Below are 17540 nucleotides of genomic sequence, written 5' to 3'. Positions count from 1 at the left end.
TTTTGATACTACATGCTATTTATTAATTCCTGAATTTATCACATGCCTTGATTGCCTTTCACTAAGGCGAATTTAGCCACCTATGAAAAAATACCAGGGAATCCAGAACTGGCAAAATACTCACAAATATGTTGAGTTGAAGTCTGAACCAGATAAAGGACCATGGTATAGCCAAGACTGAAAATAGCTCAAACTTTTTGAATTGCTTTTCTCTGGAGGAAAAAAAAAAAAGTCTGCTTAAAATTGGAGAAAGATGAGTGTAAGCTTTCATTTTACTGGAGGTAACATGGCCTAGCTATGCAAAATAGACAGGATTTTAAATGCTCCTGTGTGAATTCCAAAAGTTACAATAATGATGAAAATTCTTAATCTGTTATCACTTAGTACAAACTGTTTATTAAAACATAGAAAGATAGGTGACTTCTGTGCAAATCTAGCAGTGATTACATGAAGAATGCCCATCTCTGTACATACAGCAACATCAGCACCACAAACCACTGTAATGTGTTATGCTCCAGATTCAAATGTTCTTTTTTTCTTTTCTTTTTTTTTTTGTTTGTTTTGTTTTGTTTTTGACTGCAGTATCATAGTTACAACAGTTCAGTACCTGTCTTCTGCACTGCATAAGAATTTCACGGAAACGGACTTTGATTTTAAAGTAAGAATTGATACTGAGAACATGTTATGACATCTTTTTAAACTAGCAGTTACAAAGGAACAAGAGCTATTCTCTGCGTTAGTTGGTTATATTTGCAGTGTTTATTTGAGTGTCTGTGAAGAAGATGATCTAACTGATAAAAGACAGGAATTTAAATCTGCTGGGGAATTGCAGGGAAGTAGAACAGATACGCTGTGAGATCAGATCGTGAAAATTGAGCCCCTCATAAGGGAAACAAGTATCTTCACAAGCAGTGGAGCTAATGAAGCATGCTCTCTTACAGATTCATGGCTAATAAAATGTAAACTCAAGCAATGCTTTTGCTGAAGTACGGACATTCGTGATCTTTTCTGGCTATTGACTTAAAACCTGGAGGAACACAGTATCTTAGAGTGGTTTCTCTGTCTGAGGTAGTGGAAAATGGGCAACAGGTTTGGTGTTACTAAGGAGAAGCTGCCAGACATGCACCTAAGCATACGTACACACAGCATGATGGCAGAAGCCTTATTTCTTTGGGAAAACAGACCAAATTATAGGGCTGTCATTCATTATATAATGCAATCGCTGGGTTTTTTTAGGGGATAAAATCTGTTGAGCTTTGAGAAAAAGAACAATTTAAAATTCACTGAAGTCACCAAGTTGTATTTATTTTTGAACTTTGGTGCTAAGAGGAAAGCATTATCTTCTTGGGGTTGTTAATTTTAGTTCCTACCAGGTTTTAAATAATCTATCGGTGTCCGTAAGAGTTTAGTATCTCAGTAGTTAAGATACATAGTCATTAAGTTACATCTTGATTACAAAAAGGAACAGTCTGATTCTACTGATTCTACTGATTCTTCCTATTAAGGAACACAAGTTTTCTTACACTTGTTCCAAACTTACTCCTTGGAGTACGATGCTATAAAACTTCCTTCCTATGTCACAGGTGTGGAACTCTTACTTCAGCCTGGCAGTTTTGTTTATAAACCAGCCAAGTCTCCAACTGGAAAATGCCACACCAGCCAAGAGGAAGAAGATTCTAGATAAGTAAGAAAATGTTTTATTGTGTTCCCTTTTCTACCACAAGTCCCTGTGATTTATTATGGAACTCGGGATGTGGAAATGCTTGGGAAATAAATAAGTAGATCTCCTAATACAGTGTTCAGTGATTAGTGAAGTTGTTTGATATTTCTTTGTTGACTTAAATTTGAATTTGATTTTTTTTTTTTTTTTTTTAAACATCACTGCCTTGCCAGTTTTTGTTCCATTAGGCAGTTGTCTCTCTCCTCTCTTTCAGATACGGTGATATGAGAGTGATGATGGCATATGAGCTCTTCAGCATGTGGCAGAACCTGGGTATGTCTCTTCCTTCTCTGCCCTAACAAGCAAAGCCAAAGTAACCCCAGATGTATCTTGGAATTTTTTTATTTTTTTTTTTAGTATTTGTAGCATCATAGAATACTTAGTTTCCCTTAAGAGTTGTAAATCCAGGAAGTACTTTTCTTCTACACTGTCTCATCATACTTTTTATTTGAAATAATACATTCCTGTGAATTTGAATGCTTTCTTCTCAAAGGTGACAGTGGCAGTTTTTGGTTGTCTTGACACATCAGTGACAGTTTTTATGTATTTGCAAATACAAAATCAGCTTTTTCTAATCCCTTCAGCTGTGCTGCAGACAGATTCATATGGAGGTATACTGTTACTCTCTGACTTTTGTCCAATCCATGGCTGTAAAGCCGAAATTTAGATTTTCACAGCTATAACCAACTTTATAATTTTGTAGATGATGCAAAAGCCAAAGTTGTCACAATTCAAAATTATAGGTATGTGTGTGTCATAACAGAGCTTAGAAGTGGCATGCAGTCAAGCTTCTTTTTTGGTGTCTTCTGGTGTGCATAAGTTCTATGTTATTATTTTTAAAGGGAAAAAAAAAAACAAAGAAAAAAAAACCAAACCAAAAGCTCCTGTCTACAATAATGCAGTGGTTGTGATAAAATTTCAATTTCTGCAATTCATTTGACCTTTTCCTGTGTATTTTGATTATGAAATTAAGCATGTTACAAGATGGGGGGAAATATATCTCGCCGCAGATCTCAAAAAGTAAATGGAGATTTTTCATCTAGGACTTGGGCTTTTCAAAGTGTGCTGCAGTTTAGTGTTTAGGTAATTCAGGATTTTGTTAATAGAAGAGCCAAATAACATCTGTACGGCATCAGAGCAAGTCCAGCTGGCCAGTATCCTGTCTCCATCAGGGACCAAAAATTAATACCTATGGAAATATTTGAAGACAAAGGAAGCATATAATATTCTAGAGGAAAATTTTAAAATGTTTGCTGATAGAGATCACAAGTCATTAAGAGGGCAAAGGAATGATACAGATCAGATTGGATAACTTGATCATGTGGCTGCAAGCAATCTATTAAAAAAGCCAAATAATAACATTTTATTTGTAGGAATATAGGTAGGAGTGCTATTCAGGAAAACAAAAACTACAAAAGTGTCATGCTGATAATCAGCTACCTGTACAATGTCATGTGTAAAAAAGAATAAGAGAAGAGGGACAATACTACTGCCAGTTTTTTCATAAGTGCACTTGATTCTAGAATAGTTTGCCTGGTGCTGCTTTCTACAGCTCAAAGAAATAAAAAAAAAAAAAAAACCAAAACAAAACAACCCACCACCAAAACCAAGCTGGACAGAGTTCAGAGAACACTCAGGAAGATGACTAGAGAAGTAAGAAACTGCCATATTATAAAATATTGAATAAGCCTGACCCATCTTGCACAACTAAGATGATACAGCCAGACTAGATCACAGTTTCTAAACATCTGTGTGGAGAACAGAAGGCTCTCTAACAAAACAGAGATCAAATAACCAGAAAATGATGCTAGACAAATTCAAATAAGAAGCGAAAAGCCTGTTTTAGATATGCAGATACAGATATTTATCACTGAATGCTGTTCTGAATGTGGCTATTTTGATTTATTCTATGCAACTGCACAGTAAGCATGCCACAGAAGAGGTTTTAGCAAGATGCTTTGGATTTCTGTTGCTGAGAAGCAATGCAATTTGGTACTAAGTCAAGGCCAGTTATGAAATTGAGACTTCCACAGCACTGAAGATGAAGAGCTCTGTAGTTCTTTGAAATCTAAATATGTTCTATTAGATATCATTGTTCTCACCAGCCCTTTCAAAATCTTTTTCATCATAAATTAGAAATATCTGTGACCTCTTTTCCCCCTAGTTAATATGTTTTAGTTAGGTTATTTTTTGACAGTTTGAATTCCTTTGCAAGTAAAATGCACTGACAATTTTTGCTGAAGGCTGTAACAGTGAAATTAAAAATGCTCTTAGAGACTTCACAAGGAATGGTGTAAAGCAAATACTGTTGTTTCAGTCCCTTCAGGAAAATAATGTGTTTGCTTTTCTAATGCTGATCCTTACTACTTCATGTATGTCATTATTGCTGGGGTTCCCCATTTTCTCTGTGACAGATAACAAAGGCTTTTATTAATTACAGTTGCTTTGTGTTGTACAGGTGAGCATAAGATTCACTTTATTCCGGGAATGATTGGCCCCTTTCTTGGTGTTACACTTGTTCCGCAACCAGAAGTCCGGAATATCATGATCCCTATCTTCCATGACATGATGGACTGGGAGCAGAGAAAGAATGGCAACTTCAAACAGGTAAGTCGCTTCCCAGGCATGTGCAGGATTCTTTTCCTTGCTCTATCTGCAGTGTCCAGCTGGAAGCAAGGAGTTTGTATCTGTTGATCTGTTTCTGATTGTGAAGAAGATGTTGTCATGTAAATATATAAAAATTCACAAGACTATTACAAGACTCACAAGATTATTTAAACAGTGCACTTGAGAGCCAGCTGCACTTCCCATGAACACAGAGAACAGAAGCGATGCACTCATCACACTGGAGATGACGAAGAGAGAAGGATTTTATGCGTGCTGAGCTCTCACTGCTCCCATTGGTTTCACTAAGATTAGCAGCCAACCATTAAATGGGTCAGACTGAGAACCAAAAATGGAGATGTAAAGATTTAGCCAGTATTTGTGAAAACAGTGGTCTTTGCTTTTCTGTCTCCAATTTCCAGCTAGAAAGTGGTATTGTATAATTCAATAATTATGCCATACTTTGAAACAGACTTTGTGTATTTTTTAAGAAATTGTAGTAGCTCTCCTGGAATGGTTATGCCCAACAGTTCTGTAGTTTCTACCTGCTGTGAGCTCTGATTGTAAAACAGGGAGAGAAGTCTTCATCGTTTTGTTGCCTAGTCATGGTCAGAGAATTGTTTAAATTTTCCACTGCAAAACAGATCCCTGAAGTGCAAAGTATTAATAGTGAAGAATTGGTTTGGACTGGATCCTCAGATGACAGTGCTTCATTGTCATTGTGTTTAGGGCAATACTGAGGGGAAGTACTGACAGATAAGTGTTCTGAAGTAGTAAATCCTTTTATTTAAATTATAATTCATGTGATTATTTATTATCCACAAACTCACTAAAATGCCAGATCTAATATATCTTTCCATGAAAGTTAACAGACCTTTTCCGTAGCCTGACCTATTACAGATGCTGTGGAAAACAATTACCAGGAGTTTATATTTTTCTTCCTCTTCAACTCCCTTGATTATTACTATTATTGGCATTATTACAGTAGCATTTGGTCATGGTCTTCTTTTGCTTGTTTCAGCATATGAATAGAACAGTCCCTGCTCTGGCATTTACAGTTAAAAGTGCCAAGTCATGTTCCAAGTTTCTGGACCTGTTTATACTTTCAAGATGAACTCTTCATAATCTTCACAATCCTCACTTAATTTTTAGACTCACTAATGTATTCTAAATGAGAGCTCCACGAATATTTTGTAATTTACTTGTGGAGCAAATTTCCACGCTGTTCTATGAAGCATAAATTCCTGTGAAGAAGCAACATTACCTCCCGTGGGATGTTCATTTAGTAAAAGGACAACTTACTTTTAGTCCTCCTGTTTCACCGAAAAATGAGAAAAGTGTGTGCATTTAAATGAGCCACAGAGAAATAAATCAATTGCACTTAGAAGTGCGCAGCCCCAGGGCATGAGAAATAAAATATTCTTCCAGTCTTCCTACTTTGGAGCTCTTGTCTTCCACATGAACAGCTAATTTGGAACCAATCACTTCTTCATCCAGGTGGAAGCTGAGTTGATTGACAAGCTGGACAGCCTGGTATCCGAAGGAAAAGGTGATGAGAACTACAGGGAACTCTTCAGCCTGCTGTAAGCTATGCCAGTTTCTGCTTGCTCTGTGTTGTGCAGGGTCATTTAAAGAGTTTAAGTAGTGATCGTGCAGCCGCAGCTACAGTGCTGATCTTCAGAGAAAGCGGTAAAGGACTTTCTGGCAGGTTTTCATGGCATGACTGAGTGAAATAGAAATATGTCACTCTAATTCGGAAAAGAATATAAAAAAACCTAAATTCTTCTTTGTCTTCGTTCTGTGAAATCTAATATAAGGCTCCAGAGGTAAGTAGTTATCATCCTCTTATCGAGAATTGATTTGCTAGAGGAGCCAGTGCCTTTATTTTTGCATAGCAGTAAGTGAAATCATGGCCTTGGGACTGTTTAGAGAAACAGTGCGCTATGTAGCAAGTCAGGCATTGTTACAACAAAAGAGATTCTCCTCAGCATTTTGCTTTGCTTCTTCCAGTTTTTGAAGGTCATGTTGTGGTTGGCTCAACAGTTGCAAGTTGCTTCCTCCATAGTCCATCATGACACTGTATTTCCACTCCCTTTCAGACCAAAAATCCAATCATAAGGGTAAACTTAAAGACTTTACACCTGACTTTCCACTTAGTTATCTTTGATTACTGACCCATCTCCAAATTTCATTTCCAGTGATCCTAGTTTATTTCAAAATGACTTATTTTGAACTCTGAGAGTCCAGAGCAGTTAACCCTAAATCTTTTAATATTCCAGTGAGCCATAGAGATCATTAGCAGAATTTGAGCCATATATTCCAGACAATTTGATGTGACCCCCAATAGCATGCTGGCAGTTTGAGGCAGAAACCTTCTTTTCACTAGAACCAATACTTGTATTTCTGAATTTACAATTGCACATTCATTCATTTTCAAGATAGATAAGCCTGCCCATCCTGTATGCTTATCCTTAGGAAGCCTGTAAATGTCTTCAGTTTTGATCTATGCGTATTCAGCCTTGGGACGTCTGGCACTTCATGTGGACAGATAAAATAAATCTATTTCAGGGATAAAGGAAAGAAAATATCTATCCTTTGGTTTTTGGCATTTTTTTAATTCACCTGTCAAGAGGAATGTCGTGCATTTCCTTTGCTCCAGTTGAAGACATTTGTTACCTGAAATGTTAAGAATTAGGGACAGTAGCTTGTTACTTATTTTTAGATCATAGTGACTGCATGTATTACCAAGAAACACAGCCTTGAAGTCCAGCAACCTTTTAGTTTATATTTGCTACTGACTTTTCTGAGAACAACTTGAACTTTGAGGAAAAAGTTCCACAATTCCACAAAGTTAATAAATGCTGTGTGATATAAACAGTTGACCCTGAATTCTACTGTCTCAACTATACTGCTGAAATGTGAATGGACTCCCTCAGCTGGAAATCATTCCAGTACAGAAAAGTTTGCCTCTTGTGAGGACATGTATTGACATCCAGCAGAAGTTCTTTCCTCTTGCTAGTATAGAAGTGGCAAGTTCTTTGACTGGAGATCCAGTTTCAGAAATCTAGCATGTAAATTTGCTTTCTTTTTTAACTTTTTAAATATGTCAGTGTTCTCACTCTAGCCTTCTCTCATCCTTCACAGTTGTCTCAGTGAGATGCTCCCTGTAGTGTCTAGTTTACTGAGCAGGAAAAGATTACCATTTATTTATTTCCAGTTTAAATAAACTGTAGGAATGAGCAAAGAAGTAGTATTTGCATTAGGTTTAGACTCCCTTCCAACTTCTCCCTGCTGTTAGCAGTATTTAAGCTACAGGTAATAATGTGGGAATCAACTGTTGCCATGAGCATTCCTCTTTCTCATATATTTTAAATGGCAATCTGAAGCTGTTTTTCCTTCTCCTGTCAATTCTGTAATTTCCTTGTCTTTGCTTCATGCTGCCTGGAGTAGAACCCAGCTCTTTGGGCCATATCCCAGGTAAGATAGTAATTCTATGAATTTGTTTTATGAAGGAGAAACCATGTTGTCCACAGCTGTCTGCATGCACTGTACCATTTCCCTGGAAGCCTCATCTGTGGTCTTTTCATCTCCAAACAGTTTACTGGAGAAGATTGAGCAGGAAACATGGCGGGAGACTGGAATCTCTTTCGTTACATCAGTTACTCGTCTCATGGAGCGTCTGCTTGACTACAGGTATCTGGCAATAACAGTAATACATCCTAAATATAAGGAGTTTAAAAGATGTAGTACCCAATTTCTTTTCTACACGGAATATTTTTTATTGTTTATCAAGCTGCGTGCTTCTCTGATGGCAAGCATTATGTAAGCAAGCCTAACTCATTGCTGCTGGGTTCTGAGCAAAAATTCTAAGCCTGCATCTCCAGAGCCCTAATTCTCACTTTGTATGCTTATTCCTGATAACAGCAAAGATAAAGAAATTTTTTAATTCATTGTGTTGGACTAGGCTTTATTCAGATTGCTGAATGATTCATTCCTTCTATCATTGAAATGATCTTGCCTAATTCAGCAAAGTAGATGCTAAATGCAAGAATGATCTCAAATGCCTTGCTGAACCAAGATGTGCTGAACGCCTCAACTAGACGTGCAGGGTTGGAAAACTTTTCATCTGAGGAAACTCTGACGTGACAGCTGGTCATTTATGTATGCGAGACTCCACTGTAAATTAGGCATCCTTTGTTTAGTTTTAGACTGAAGTTGCAGGACTATTGTGTCAATACAGCGGAGCTTTGATTCAGTTACAAGAAAATATTTTAACTTCACATACACACACACACACACACACACTCTCCTGGAGTTGTTTTTGTGGAATGATGGACAATTTGAAGCTGTATAGAACTGCCCCAGATATTTCCACCTTTAGCCTACTGACAAGAATTCAAATAATTTTTTTCTTCTGCTGCTCATTATAGGTGAAAACGTGTGACTAGGCTGGACATTTTGCAAACCCAAATCCTTTTCTGTGCTTTTTAGTTTGCTCGTTTTGTGATCCTTACCGATTTGATCCAATCTCCTGTTTGTTTCCTGACAACAGCTGCTGTACAACTACTGTGCAAGACCAGATACCCAAGACACATTTTAAGGGAATGCAAGTGAACTGATTTTTTTTTTTTTCTAATTAAATTTGCTATCAGCGCAACTTTGATACACAGATACACATTTTCATGCTTAATTGAGGAACACGTTCCAGGTTTTAATTGATTTTTAATACACAGCAGATTTTTTCATTCCCAGAACAGAACAGAGAACTGATCGGAATTTGGAAATACGGAGGCATCTCTTGGAGTCTCACTGCCAGTTAGCTGACACGGTAGTTCTCAAGACAGTTTGCTGTGTCACTGCTTTAAAAATTTTGTCTCTTTTTCACAAATGAATGTGACTTTTTCAAGTCAATTAGTAATTTCAGAAGCCTTTAACTTTTTGTACTGCTTGAATAGATATAATTTCTAAAATATTCCATAAACTAAAGATAAATTTTGTCATTTAACTTCCTTATGAAAATGTTCATAATCTAGTACTCAGGTTTCAGCATGGCAACACTGCGTTGGATAGCTGATTTTATGAAAGCTAATCCTTTGACTAGGAAACCATTAAACATTAACATCTGGATAAATAATGGTTTCTCACTTTTAGAGTAGGTCTTTCATTCAGATTATTTTTGGCCACTATTAGCTGATTTTTGGTCAGATTCTTATAAGAAATGAAATAACAGTCATTTCAGATGCTTGTTCTCAGATGCAGACACATAAGACGACACTCAGTTGTCATAATTTACACCATAATAGGGTAATTTTTCTTAGAGGAACATTATAAAATAAAGTATAAAACTAACTGTTGTTTGTCATCTGAGGAAGATCTGGAGGATATGACAGCTTGAAATTTAAAAGGACTTTTTTTGCAGATCTGTGTTTCAACATTGTTCTGCTTTCTTAGGGACTGTATGAAAGGAGATGAAACAGAAAACAAGAAAATTGGCTGCACTGTTAACCTTATGGTAAAGATGCTTCCTTTATCTCTTTGTGATACTGTGCGATGTTTTTGAAACTGGGATGGGAAAGGCTGGGATAGGAATCTGTGTCAGGCAAGCGTAGATGCAGGATCTAAGCACTGGGATGACAGAACAGAACGACATGGGTTGTGAGGGTCCCCTGGAGCTCTCTGATCCAACTCTCTGCTTAAAGCAGCGCCAAAGAGGTCAGGTTTCTCAGAGCCTTGTCCAGCTGAGTTCTGAGTATCCCTGTGACAGAGGTTCTACAACCTTGCCTTTTCTTTCTACCTTCATTTTGAAAAAAATTCATGACACAATAAACTTAGTGAGTTAAGTCAGCATGAATATGAAACTAATTATTCCTTTTCTTTTACACTAATAATATATTATCTTTTCAATACCTTTGTACATTTACAGATGCTGTTGATTGTCTTGAATGAAGAAAGAGTCTCAGTAAGAATAACAACTGTCTTTTTCCTTTCACAGAATTTCTATAAATCTGAAATTAACAAGGAAGAGATGTACATCCGCTATATCCACAAGCTGTGTGACATGCATTTACAGGCTGAGAACTATACAGGTTAGTAATACATCACAGGGGGTCTGTTTGAAACCCTGGTGAAAGTTTTTGACTCTCCCGATGTTGTACCCCAACATCTGATTCATTCTTTTGGACGAAATTTGTATGAATAGGTTAATGGCATCCAGGAAGATAAGAAGCTGAGGTCCCGTCCGTTCCCTTAAGTGAAATTGTGTATGTCAGTGCCCACGCAGCCATACAGCTATTCTCTTACACGCTGAATTTTACATTAGTGTTCTACAAGGAAGACCGATCACAAAAATCACAACAGTGGAATCAAAATTAGAGGAACATTAAAATCACAAAACCACCATTAATAATGTAATTTGCCATATTTCCTTGCATTATAGTGTTTAGGGAGCACTTAGAAAGCATATAAACTCTAATTCTGTATTGTCCAACCTCTACAGCTGCACGCCCTGTGTCTGGTTATATATCTGTATATCTGAGTGCATTTAAATCAAGTAGGTAGTAAAAAGAAACTTGACAGATTCGTACCTAAAGATCACGTTCACAGGAAACAGCTTTGTGCTGCTATGTGAAGTAAGTGAATAACTGAATGATCATTGAAGAGTTCAGAATTTCTTCTCAAACTATGAATCAGAAATTCCAGACTGTTTTAAGAAGCAGATCTAGTGACCTATTGGCTGTATTTTTGGTGTCATTGATTCCGTGTTCAATAATTGCATTTCCAACAGAGGCTGCATTCACTTTGCTTTTGTACTGTGAGTTGCTTCAGTGGGAGGACAGACCTCTGAGAGAGTTCCTGCATTATCCATCTCAGTCAGAGTGGCAACGTAAGGAAGGTCTGTGCCGTAAGATTATCCATTACTTCAACAAAGGGAAGGTACGCCAACTTCTTCTCTCTTCCAGCAGCTTCCTTCCCTTTTCCTGGCTTACTTAGGGTTTGCAAGCCTATCATCTCAGTTCAGTAGTCTGGAATTAAATTTATATCAAAAGGTTTTATAACTTGACAAATTGCTTCTTGGCTTTCTGGACAAAAATCCAGATGAAAAATTGGAAATGGGTATTTCATTGTGCATAACATTTGGAACTAGTTTAGGTAGGCCAACAGAAAAAACACCAAAACATTTTTATACCTTTAAACCAACCTTTGGATTACCTGGTGTGACAGAGAGTTCTGTGCATGCCAATTCCTTAGTTTTGCGGGGTGGGATTGCTTTTTGTAGTTGTCTATGCAAACTGCTGTGTTATGACTCACTTAATGACTTGTTTTGTTTCTAACCTACAGAAGCAAATGGCAGGCAATGCATTGTAGGAGTCCTTTTATTAAGAAAGATTTAAGTCTTTAGTGTCACTGTTATTTTAAAGTGGCTTTCAATTAAAGGGCAGTTTCATCCATTGCACAAGAAGAAAATCAACATATTTCAATTTCACATACCCAGTATGGTTTTCCTACAATAAATTTTTTGTAAATTACTGCAGACATAGGTGTTATAGTCCCTTGTGTCATGGCATTTTAGGAACATTTCATAGGTGAACCTTAAAAGTCATATCATCTGTCAGAATATTTTCAAATTTTTCCCTTCTCTAGAAAAATTCCTACAGCTTATATTATTGAAAGAGAACATCTGTATGTGCACCTCAGGGTTGGTTTTGCCTGTGATAGCAATGACAGTGGTATTAAATACAAATATGATTTGGTTCATGTGAGGTTGCCATTCCAGATAATTCTTTCCTAGCCCTGGTAATAGAAAGTTGCAATATGGCAGAGCCTGCAAAAGGAAGTCTGATTCCTGTGTGTAGGAAAAAATGGCCTGTTTATGAGGAAGTGGTTAGTGAAGAAGATTTTTTTTTTTTGCCAGAATTATTCTTTTGTACTAATACTGCATACGGTTCTCTTTTCAATTTTTGAGAAATTTCCAGGGTTTTTCAGACTGCACTTAAAAAAAAAAAAAAATTACCGACTTTTGCAAATATTGCTGTGCTGTACTGTCTGACTAGACAAAGATGACACAGAGATTGTAAAACGGGAGCCTGTATTTCTGACAACAACAGGCAATCCCTGTATGCACTGAAGGGGAGTAAAAACTTGATGGATGTGATTTTGCTATAAAACTCCTAACAGATTTAGAGAGTGTTAATCTCTTGAGGTTTCTTGCCACTTGATGTCTTTGGAGTTACTTGACTTTGTGTTTTAATCCTCCTTTATTAGAAATGGTAGCTGAATGACTAAATAATCCACTTAAGCAGTGTGTATGTCACTCAAACTATGGAAGTAAAAGATGCTGAGAAGCCAAATCCTCCTGCTGCTTTTCAGCACTCTTTCTGCTGCCACGTAACAGGGAACAGCTCAGGGAATGGAAGAAATTTGCCTCCCTCAACTTGTGTCTGATAGTGTCTTTCTGCACTACCCTAAAATGGTCCCTCCTCAGGTCCTGAAGAGTGGAAGTTGTTGTTTTGTGTCCTTCAGTTGCATTTCTAGAGTGAAGTTTCTCATGCTGCTCCTGGGGGGTCAGCAACATTAAAAGGGTGTAAAAATTCTGCATTTGTTACTGGGAAAATATTCTCAGCACAGGAATGGGGGAAAACTATGGCCACAAGACTGTCTTTGACATAAAGGGCATGCCAGTGGAGGGCAGGAAGTGGTGGCATGGCCCATGCCAGGCCTGGAGCACTGCAGTGGGATGCAGAATTAAGTAACTCTCATTCTCAATGCTGTCGGTAGCAGCCCTGGGCTTGGGAAGTAACAAGGTGTTTCAAAGCCCTTTTAATCTTCACTCTGGTTGTGTGCTCCTTCCTGCTGGTTTCTGCTATGCTTTGGATTGGTTTATGGCTTGATCTGCAGTGTGTGCAAGTGCATTACTTAAAATGAATTTATTTTTTTTTTAATGCACAGTTAGTCTTGTCTGTTAAAATTCAAGGTTTTCTAGTTCAAGGAGGCTGTGAAGGGTACAGCTTGAATCCGATTGATCACACTTCTCGACAGCAATATCTTGAAAACAACACAATTGTTTTCTGTCCAGTTCACTGCTAGATTTTATTAAGTAAACATTCTGACCAGCTCCCATCCCACCATCACAGTGTGTATTCTGCTTAGTGCCAGTCAAGTGCTGTGAGAGACCCAAAGCTGTATTTCCAAAGTAGTTCATTTTTAGATCGTGTGCTCCATACCCAGCATTTGAATTAATTTCTCTTGTGCACTCTCACTTGAATCCTGTTGCCGAAAGAAATCTGCATCCTGGGATGTGAGTAAATGGAGGTTGCCATTTTTGAATGCTGATTGTCTCTATCTGTGCCTCCTTGTATGCAGTCAGCAGCACTCAACTGAGAGTTGCTGATGCCACAGGAGAACGCTGCAATAAACGTCATGAATGTGCTTTTCAAGTGAAGGACATAATATAGAACATGCAAACAGATCGGACATGAGCAAAACAAAAAGCAGTACTGAGGGAAATGAACAGTGGAGACATTAGGAAATTATTTGAAGAGGGGGAAGAATGATGCTTTAGAGGGAAGTGACACTTGTGTAGCACATGGAATTACGTATTAAATTTCTCTACTGTGAAGATGGTAATCATTAACATCACAGATTATTGAACTGAGGATCCTAGTGACTCAGATATCCATTCATTCACTTTTTCTTTTAGATATCTGCAAACGCTTTTCTCTCTATGGAGTTACCTGTATATTGTGTTTCTTTGCTTCTGTATCTCATCTTGTATCTGCAGAATATCCAGCTAGCACAGTGGAATTTCTGTGTGGACATCTAACTGAAAGAAAGAGAGCCTGAATTAGGATGACAGGAATAGTATCAGGGTACATGCAGAAGACCTGGTATAAAGAGAAATAAGATTTCATGTAATATAATTCACATCAGAAAAGGAGCAGGAAAAAGTTACATCTTTAGGACCACCTCAAGGGAAGACAGCCAGCTTTCTGCTTCTGTCCAGAAGACAGAGAATTCTGTAGGCTTTAGCCACAGCATCCGATTTGGAAGTGAGACTCTGCTCACACTTTGTGTGACAAAAGTAACTTAATCCTGGCCACCTCTTGTAGAAGAGACTTTTCCATTCTTTCAAGTAAATATAGATCAGCTAAGAACTGAAAAATCTATCTATTAATAGTGTAAAATATGTTGAAATCTAAAAAAAAACAAAACCCAGCAATGGTGTTTGTGTTTTCAAATATGAACACTTAACTAGTTTATGTTGTTGATCCCAGTTTGGTGTATCAATTTGTATGTCATAGACTTTGACAGTCCACAGGAAAAATACTGTTAATTTGAGATCACAAAAACCGAAGTAATATTCTGGGTAGTGGAGTAACTGATTGTTCAGTTCATTTCCTACTGTATGTACTGTATTTATCTAAATAAATCTCAGACCTCCCATCATCCCAAACGACTACTACTATCAGAATATCCAAATTTATTCCAAACAACTTACTTATTTAGTGAGTTCTTATGTAAGTTTTTGTAATTCACTGAAGCTAAAGAGATGCAGGATCATTATTTTTGCCTTTTTAGTTCTTACAACTATCCCTTCTTTTAATAAAAAAGTCCTTAAACTTACTGGTTTTGCTATTCAGAGAAAAAAAAAACAACTTTGCTGCTATTAAGGATGAGAGGACAGACACTACAAATGTGTGTGCATAAAAGGAAGCATTGGACGAACTTAATACACTAAATCAGTGTAGAGATTCACTTTTTTATATGAAGGTACATGTAACCAGAAAAAACTGTTTCTGTATTAAGTGCTAATATTTTACATCATTACTGTTACCAATAACTTACAATATTGCTATTAACACTTCTAAAAGTTAAGGTGATAGTTTAACTCACACATTAATTTTATTTTCACTGCAACAGAGTCCCAGTTAAAACAACTGGCGAGTTAGCCCAGTAATGCATAAAAGTTAATCCAGCAGAGGCTCAACTGAGACCTTGGTGTTCTAGATCCTTTACATAAGTATGGTAAGAAACAGTCATTCCCAAAAAACTTCCCAGCTATGCAGGTAAAAGATAATGGGAGAGGAGATTTCAGTTCAAGGATGTAAAATGAGCACTCTAAAAAGCCAAGTGAGGTAGCAGAGGAGCCTGTCTTTCAATGTGGGCGTGCCCAAACTTGGTCTCTTTCTTCCTCACCTCTGAGGATGATGAGTATGATGTGCTAGAAAAGATTTATTGTATACAGACTGTAAGTTAAAGAAATGAGTTTTGCTTTCAGTTCTGAATATGGACATTCACTCAGATCAGCTGTGGGGATATTTTGCCTCTGTATTTGAGTGTTTCCCATTACTTGACCGTTTCATGCTTTCAGTAGGAAGTAGCAGCCCTGGGAAGGGGAGTGCTTTGCTGGGGAGCTAAGCTCTTTACTCCAGGGACTTCTAGTGCAGAAAGCAAAGGAGATATTTGGAGTTGAAGGGGTGTCTACCAGAAGAAAAAACTGACAGTTGTATTATCTTTTTCCAAAGAAGTTTCCAGTCTCATAAGTGAATTGTCAGTAAAAGGCAGTATGTGTGTGTAATCAATGGAACATATGCCTCTGTGACCATCTTGAAGAAGGAATTAATCTGACATTTCATGGAAACTATTTCATCACATTGCATTTTCACATCTAATCCCTGACATTTCATACCAAATTAATTCCCAAAATTGAGTTTCCATATTCCTCTCAGCTGAGCTGGTGATAACATTCTGGTTGCTGTGAGTGTGATCTGCGTTGGTTTTGCAGAGCTGGGAGTTTGGAATCCCACTGTGCAGAGAACTGGCCATACAGTACGAAAGTCTCTATGATTATCAGAGCCTCAGCTGGATTCGGGTGAGTAGCAGCAGTTCCTCTCTTTGCAGACTCTCATGTCATTCCCCAGGGAATTTTGCTCTCCTGTCAGAACATTCTGAATTTAAAAAATAAACATATTCCCTATATAGCTCCATGCATTTACACTGACTCCTTTGCAACTGACTCATTTCAATGACTTTGTAGGTCCACTGAAGTAATTCTTAAGTCTGCTCGCAGTAAACTTCCATGAGTATATGGAGACAGCAAGCAAATAGGAGCTGGCTTTGCATATTTGTATATATTTTTTGCATAAAATATCCTTTTTTTTTTTTTATATAAAAAAAAAAAAAAAAGACATTGATATTTCATTTCAATTCCAAAAATATCAAGGACAGCTTATGCCTCAAGTGACATAAAGAGAACAAGAGAGAAAGAATGGAGAAGGCAAATGTTTATGGCATGCTTGTCAATTTACAGGAATCTGCTTCTCTGGTAAAAACCAATCATGTTATTAAATCCAGGCACATTTGCAGCATCGTTATTTAATCAGAAAAAGTTCTGATTGTTATTTAAAAGCTTTCTGAATGTGAAAACAGCTTATCTGCTTTTGTTCCCTGGGGCAGCATGCATATGTCCAAATTTAAGATTTATGCTATATGGATGTATTCTTATACACAGTGGTTTAAATTCTCTCTAGAAGTCAAATTTATTCTCATCTGAAGATTTCCATCTAACTAGGTCTCATGAACTGCACTTCTGAAGAACCTATTTTCTTCAAAGTGTCCCTAAAGAGAGCATGGATGACCATCTTTGTTGTGCACTAGTTTATTGTAGACATCTAAAACAGGACAGTGTGAAAATGTATCCTGCTGTACAGGAAATACCAAACTGGTGAAGTGATTGTCAATGATGAGCAAACTAACTTGTTAAATGCTTAGTCAAGTTGTTCATCAAGGCTTTATCTCCTAAAATATCAGTAAATTAGCTATACTTGCTGCCTCTTTATTATTTGGATTTAAGCAGCAGGCAGGTGAAAAGCATCTCGATTGGTCAGTATAACCAATTCACCTTATCTTTTCACTCACCTGTGCGTGATCTGTTCTCTGTTCCAAGTTCCCTAAATCTGTGTTGGCCTGAACTGACTTGAATTTCTCCCCGCTCTAAAGAGCTTTTCTCAAAGCCATTCACATAATTCAACACATTCCTTTATTCTTCCTACAGTGACTTTGGGACCTTCTCCATTTTAGAAAAGGAGCTAATATATGTGGGAACTGAGAACAAAACCTTGATGCAATATTCTAAGTCAAAGCTGCCGTTAGGGTTCCCTGCAGTGGAAGCAATGATGTCAAACTTGATTCTTCTCATTAAAAAGCTATCTTTTTGCTA

At 37.4% G+C, this 17540-nt stretch overlaps 1 protein-coding gene across 10 annotated transcripts in view; it reads left to right on the top strand.

Moving 5' to 3' along the window:
- DOCK3 (dedicator of cytokinesis 3) overlaps nucleotides 1–17540 on the top strand; it is a 211565-nt gene that overhangs the window by 164227 nt on the left and 29798 nt on the right. For 9 of the 10 annotated variants that reach the window (XM_086755630.1, XM_086755634.1, XM_086755635.1 and 6 more), the window contains 11 exons: nucleotides 583–658; nucleotides 1584–1684; nucleotides 1935–1993; nucleotides 4179–4327; nucleotides 5822–5907; nucleotides 7775–7801; nucleotides 7922–8017; nucleotides 9776–9836; nucleotides 10317–10410; nucleotides 11109–11257; nucleotides 16107–16193. In XM_086755630.1, coding sequence (XP_086611756.1) covers nucleotides 583–658; nucleotides 1584–1684; nucleotides 1935–1993; nucleotides 4179–4327; nucleotides 5822–5907; nucleotides 7775–7801; nucleotides 7922–8017; nucleotides 9776–9836; nucleotides 10317–10410; nucleotides 11109–11257; nucleotides 16107–16193 — 985 coding nt within the window. The remainder of the gene's footprint in view (nucleotides 1–582; nucleotides 659–1583; nucleotides 1685–1934; nucleotides 1994–4178; nucleotides 4328–5821; nucleotides 5908–7774; nucleotides 7802–7921; nucleotides 8018–9775; nucleotides 9837–10316; nucleotides 10411–11108; nucleotides 11258–16106; nucleotides 16194–17540) is intronic. The other variant, XM_086755629.1, reaches the window with a different exon arrangement.

Source organism: Chlamydotis macqueenii, chromosome 10 (assembly GCF_036417535.1).
Source record: "Chlamydotis macqueenii isolate bChlMac1 chromosome 10, bChlMac1.mat, whole genome shotgun sequence".
Taxonomy (NCBI): Eukaryota; Metazoa; Chordata; class Aves; order Otidiformes; family Otididae; genus Chlamydotis; species Chlamydotis macqueenii.
The sequence above is the reverse complement of the archived record's forward strand: the minus strand, read 5'-3'. Positions and strand labels throughout refer to the sequence as shown.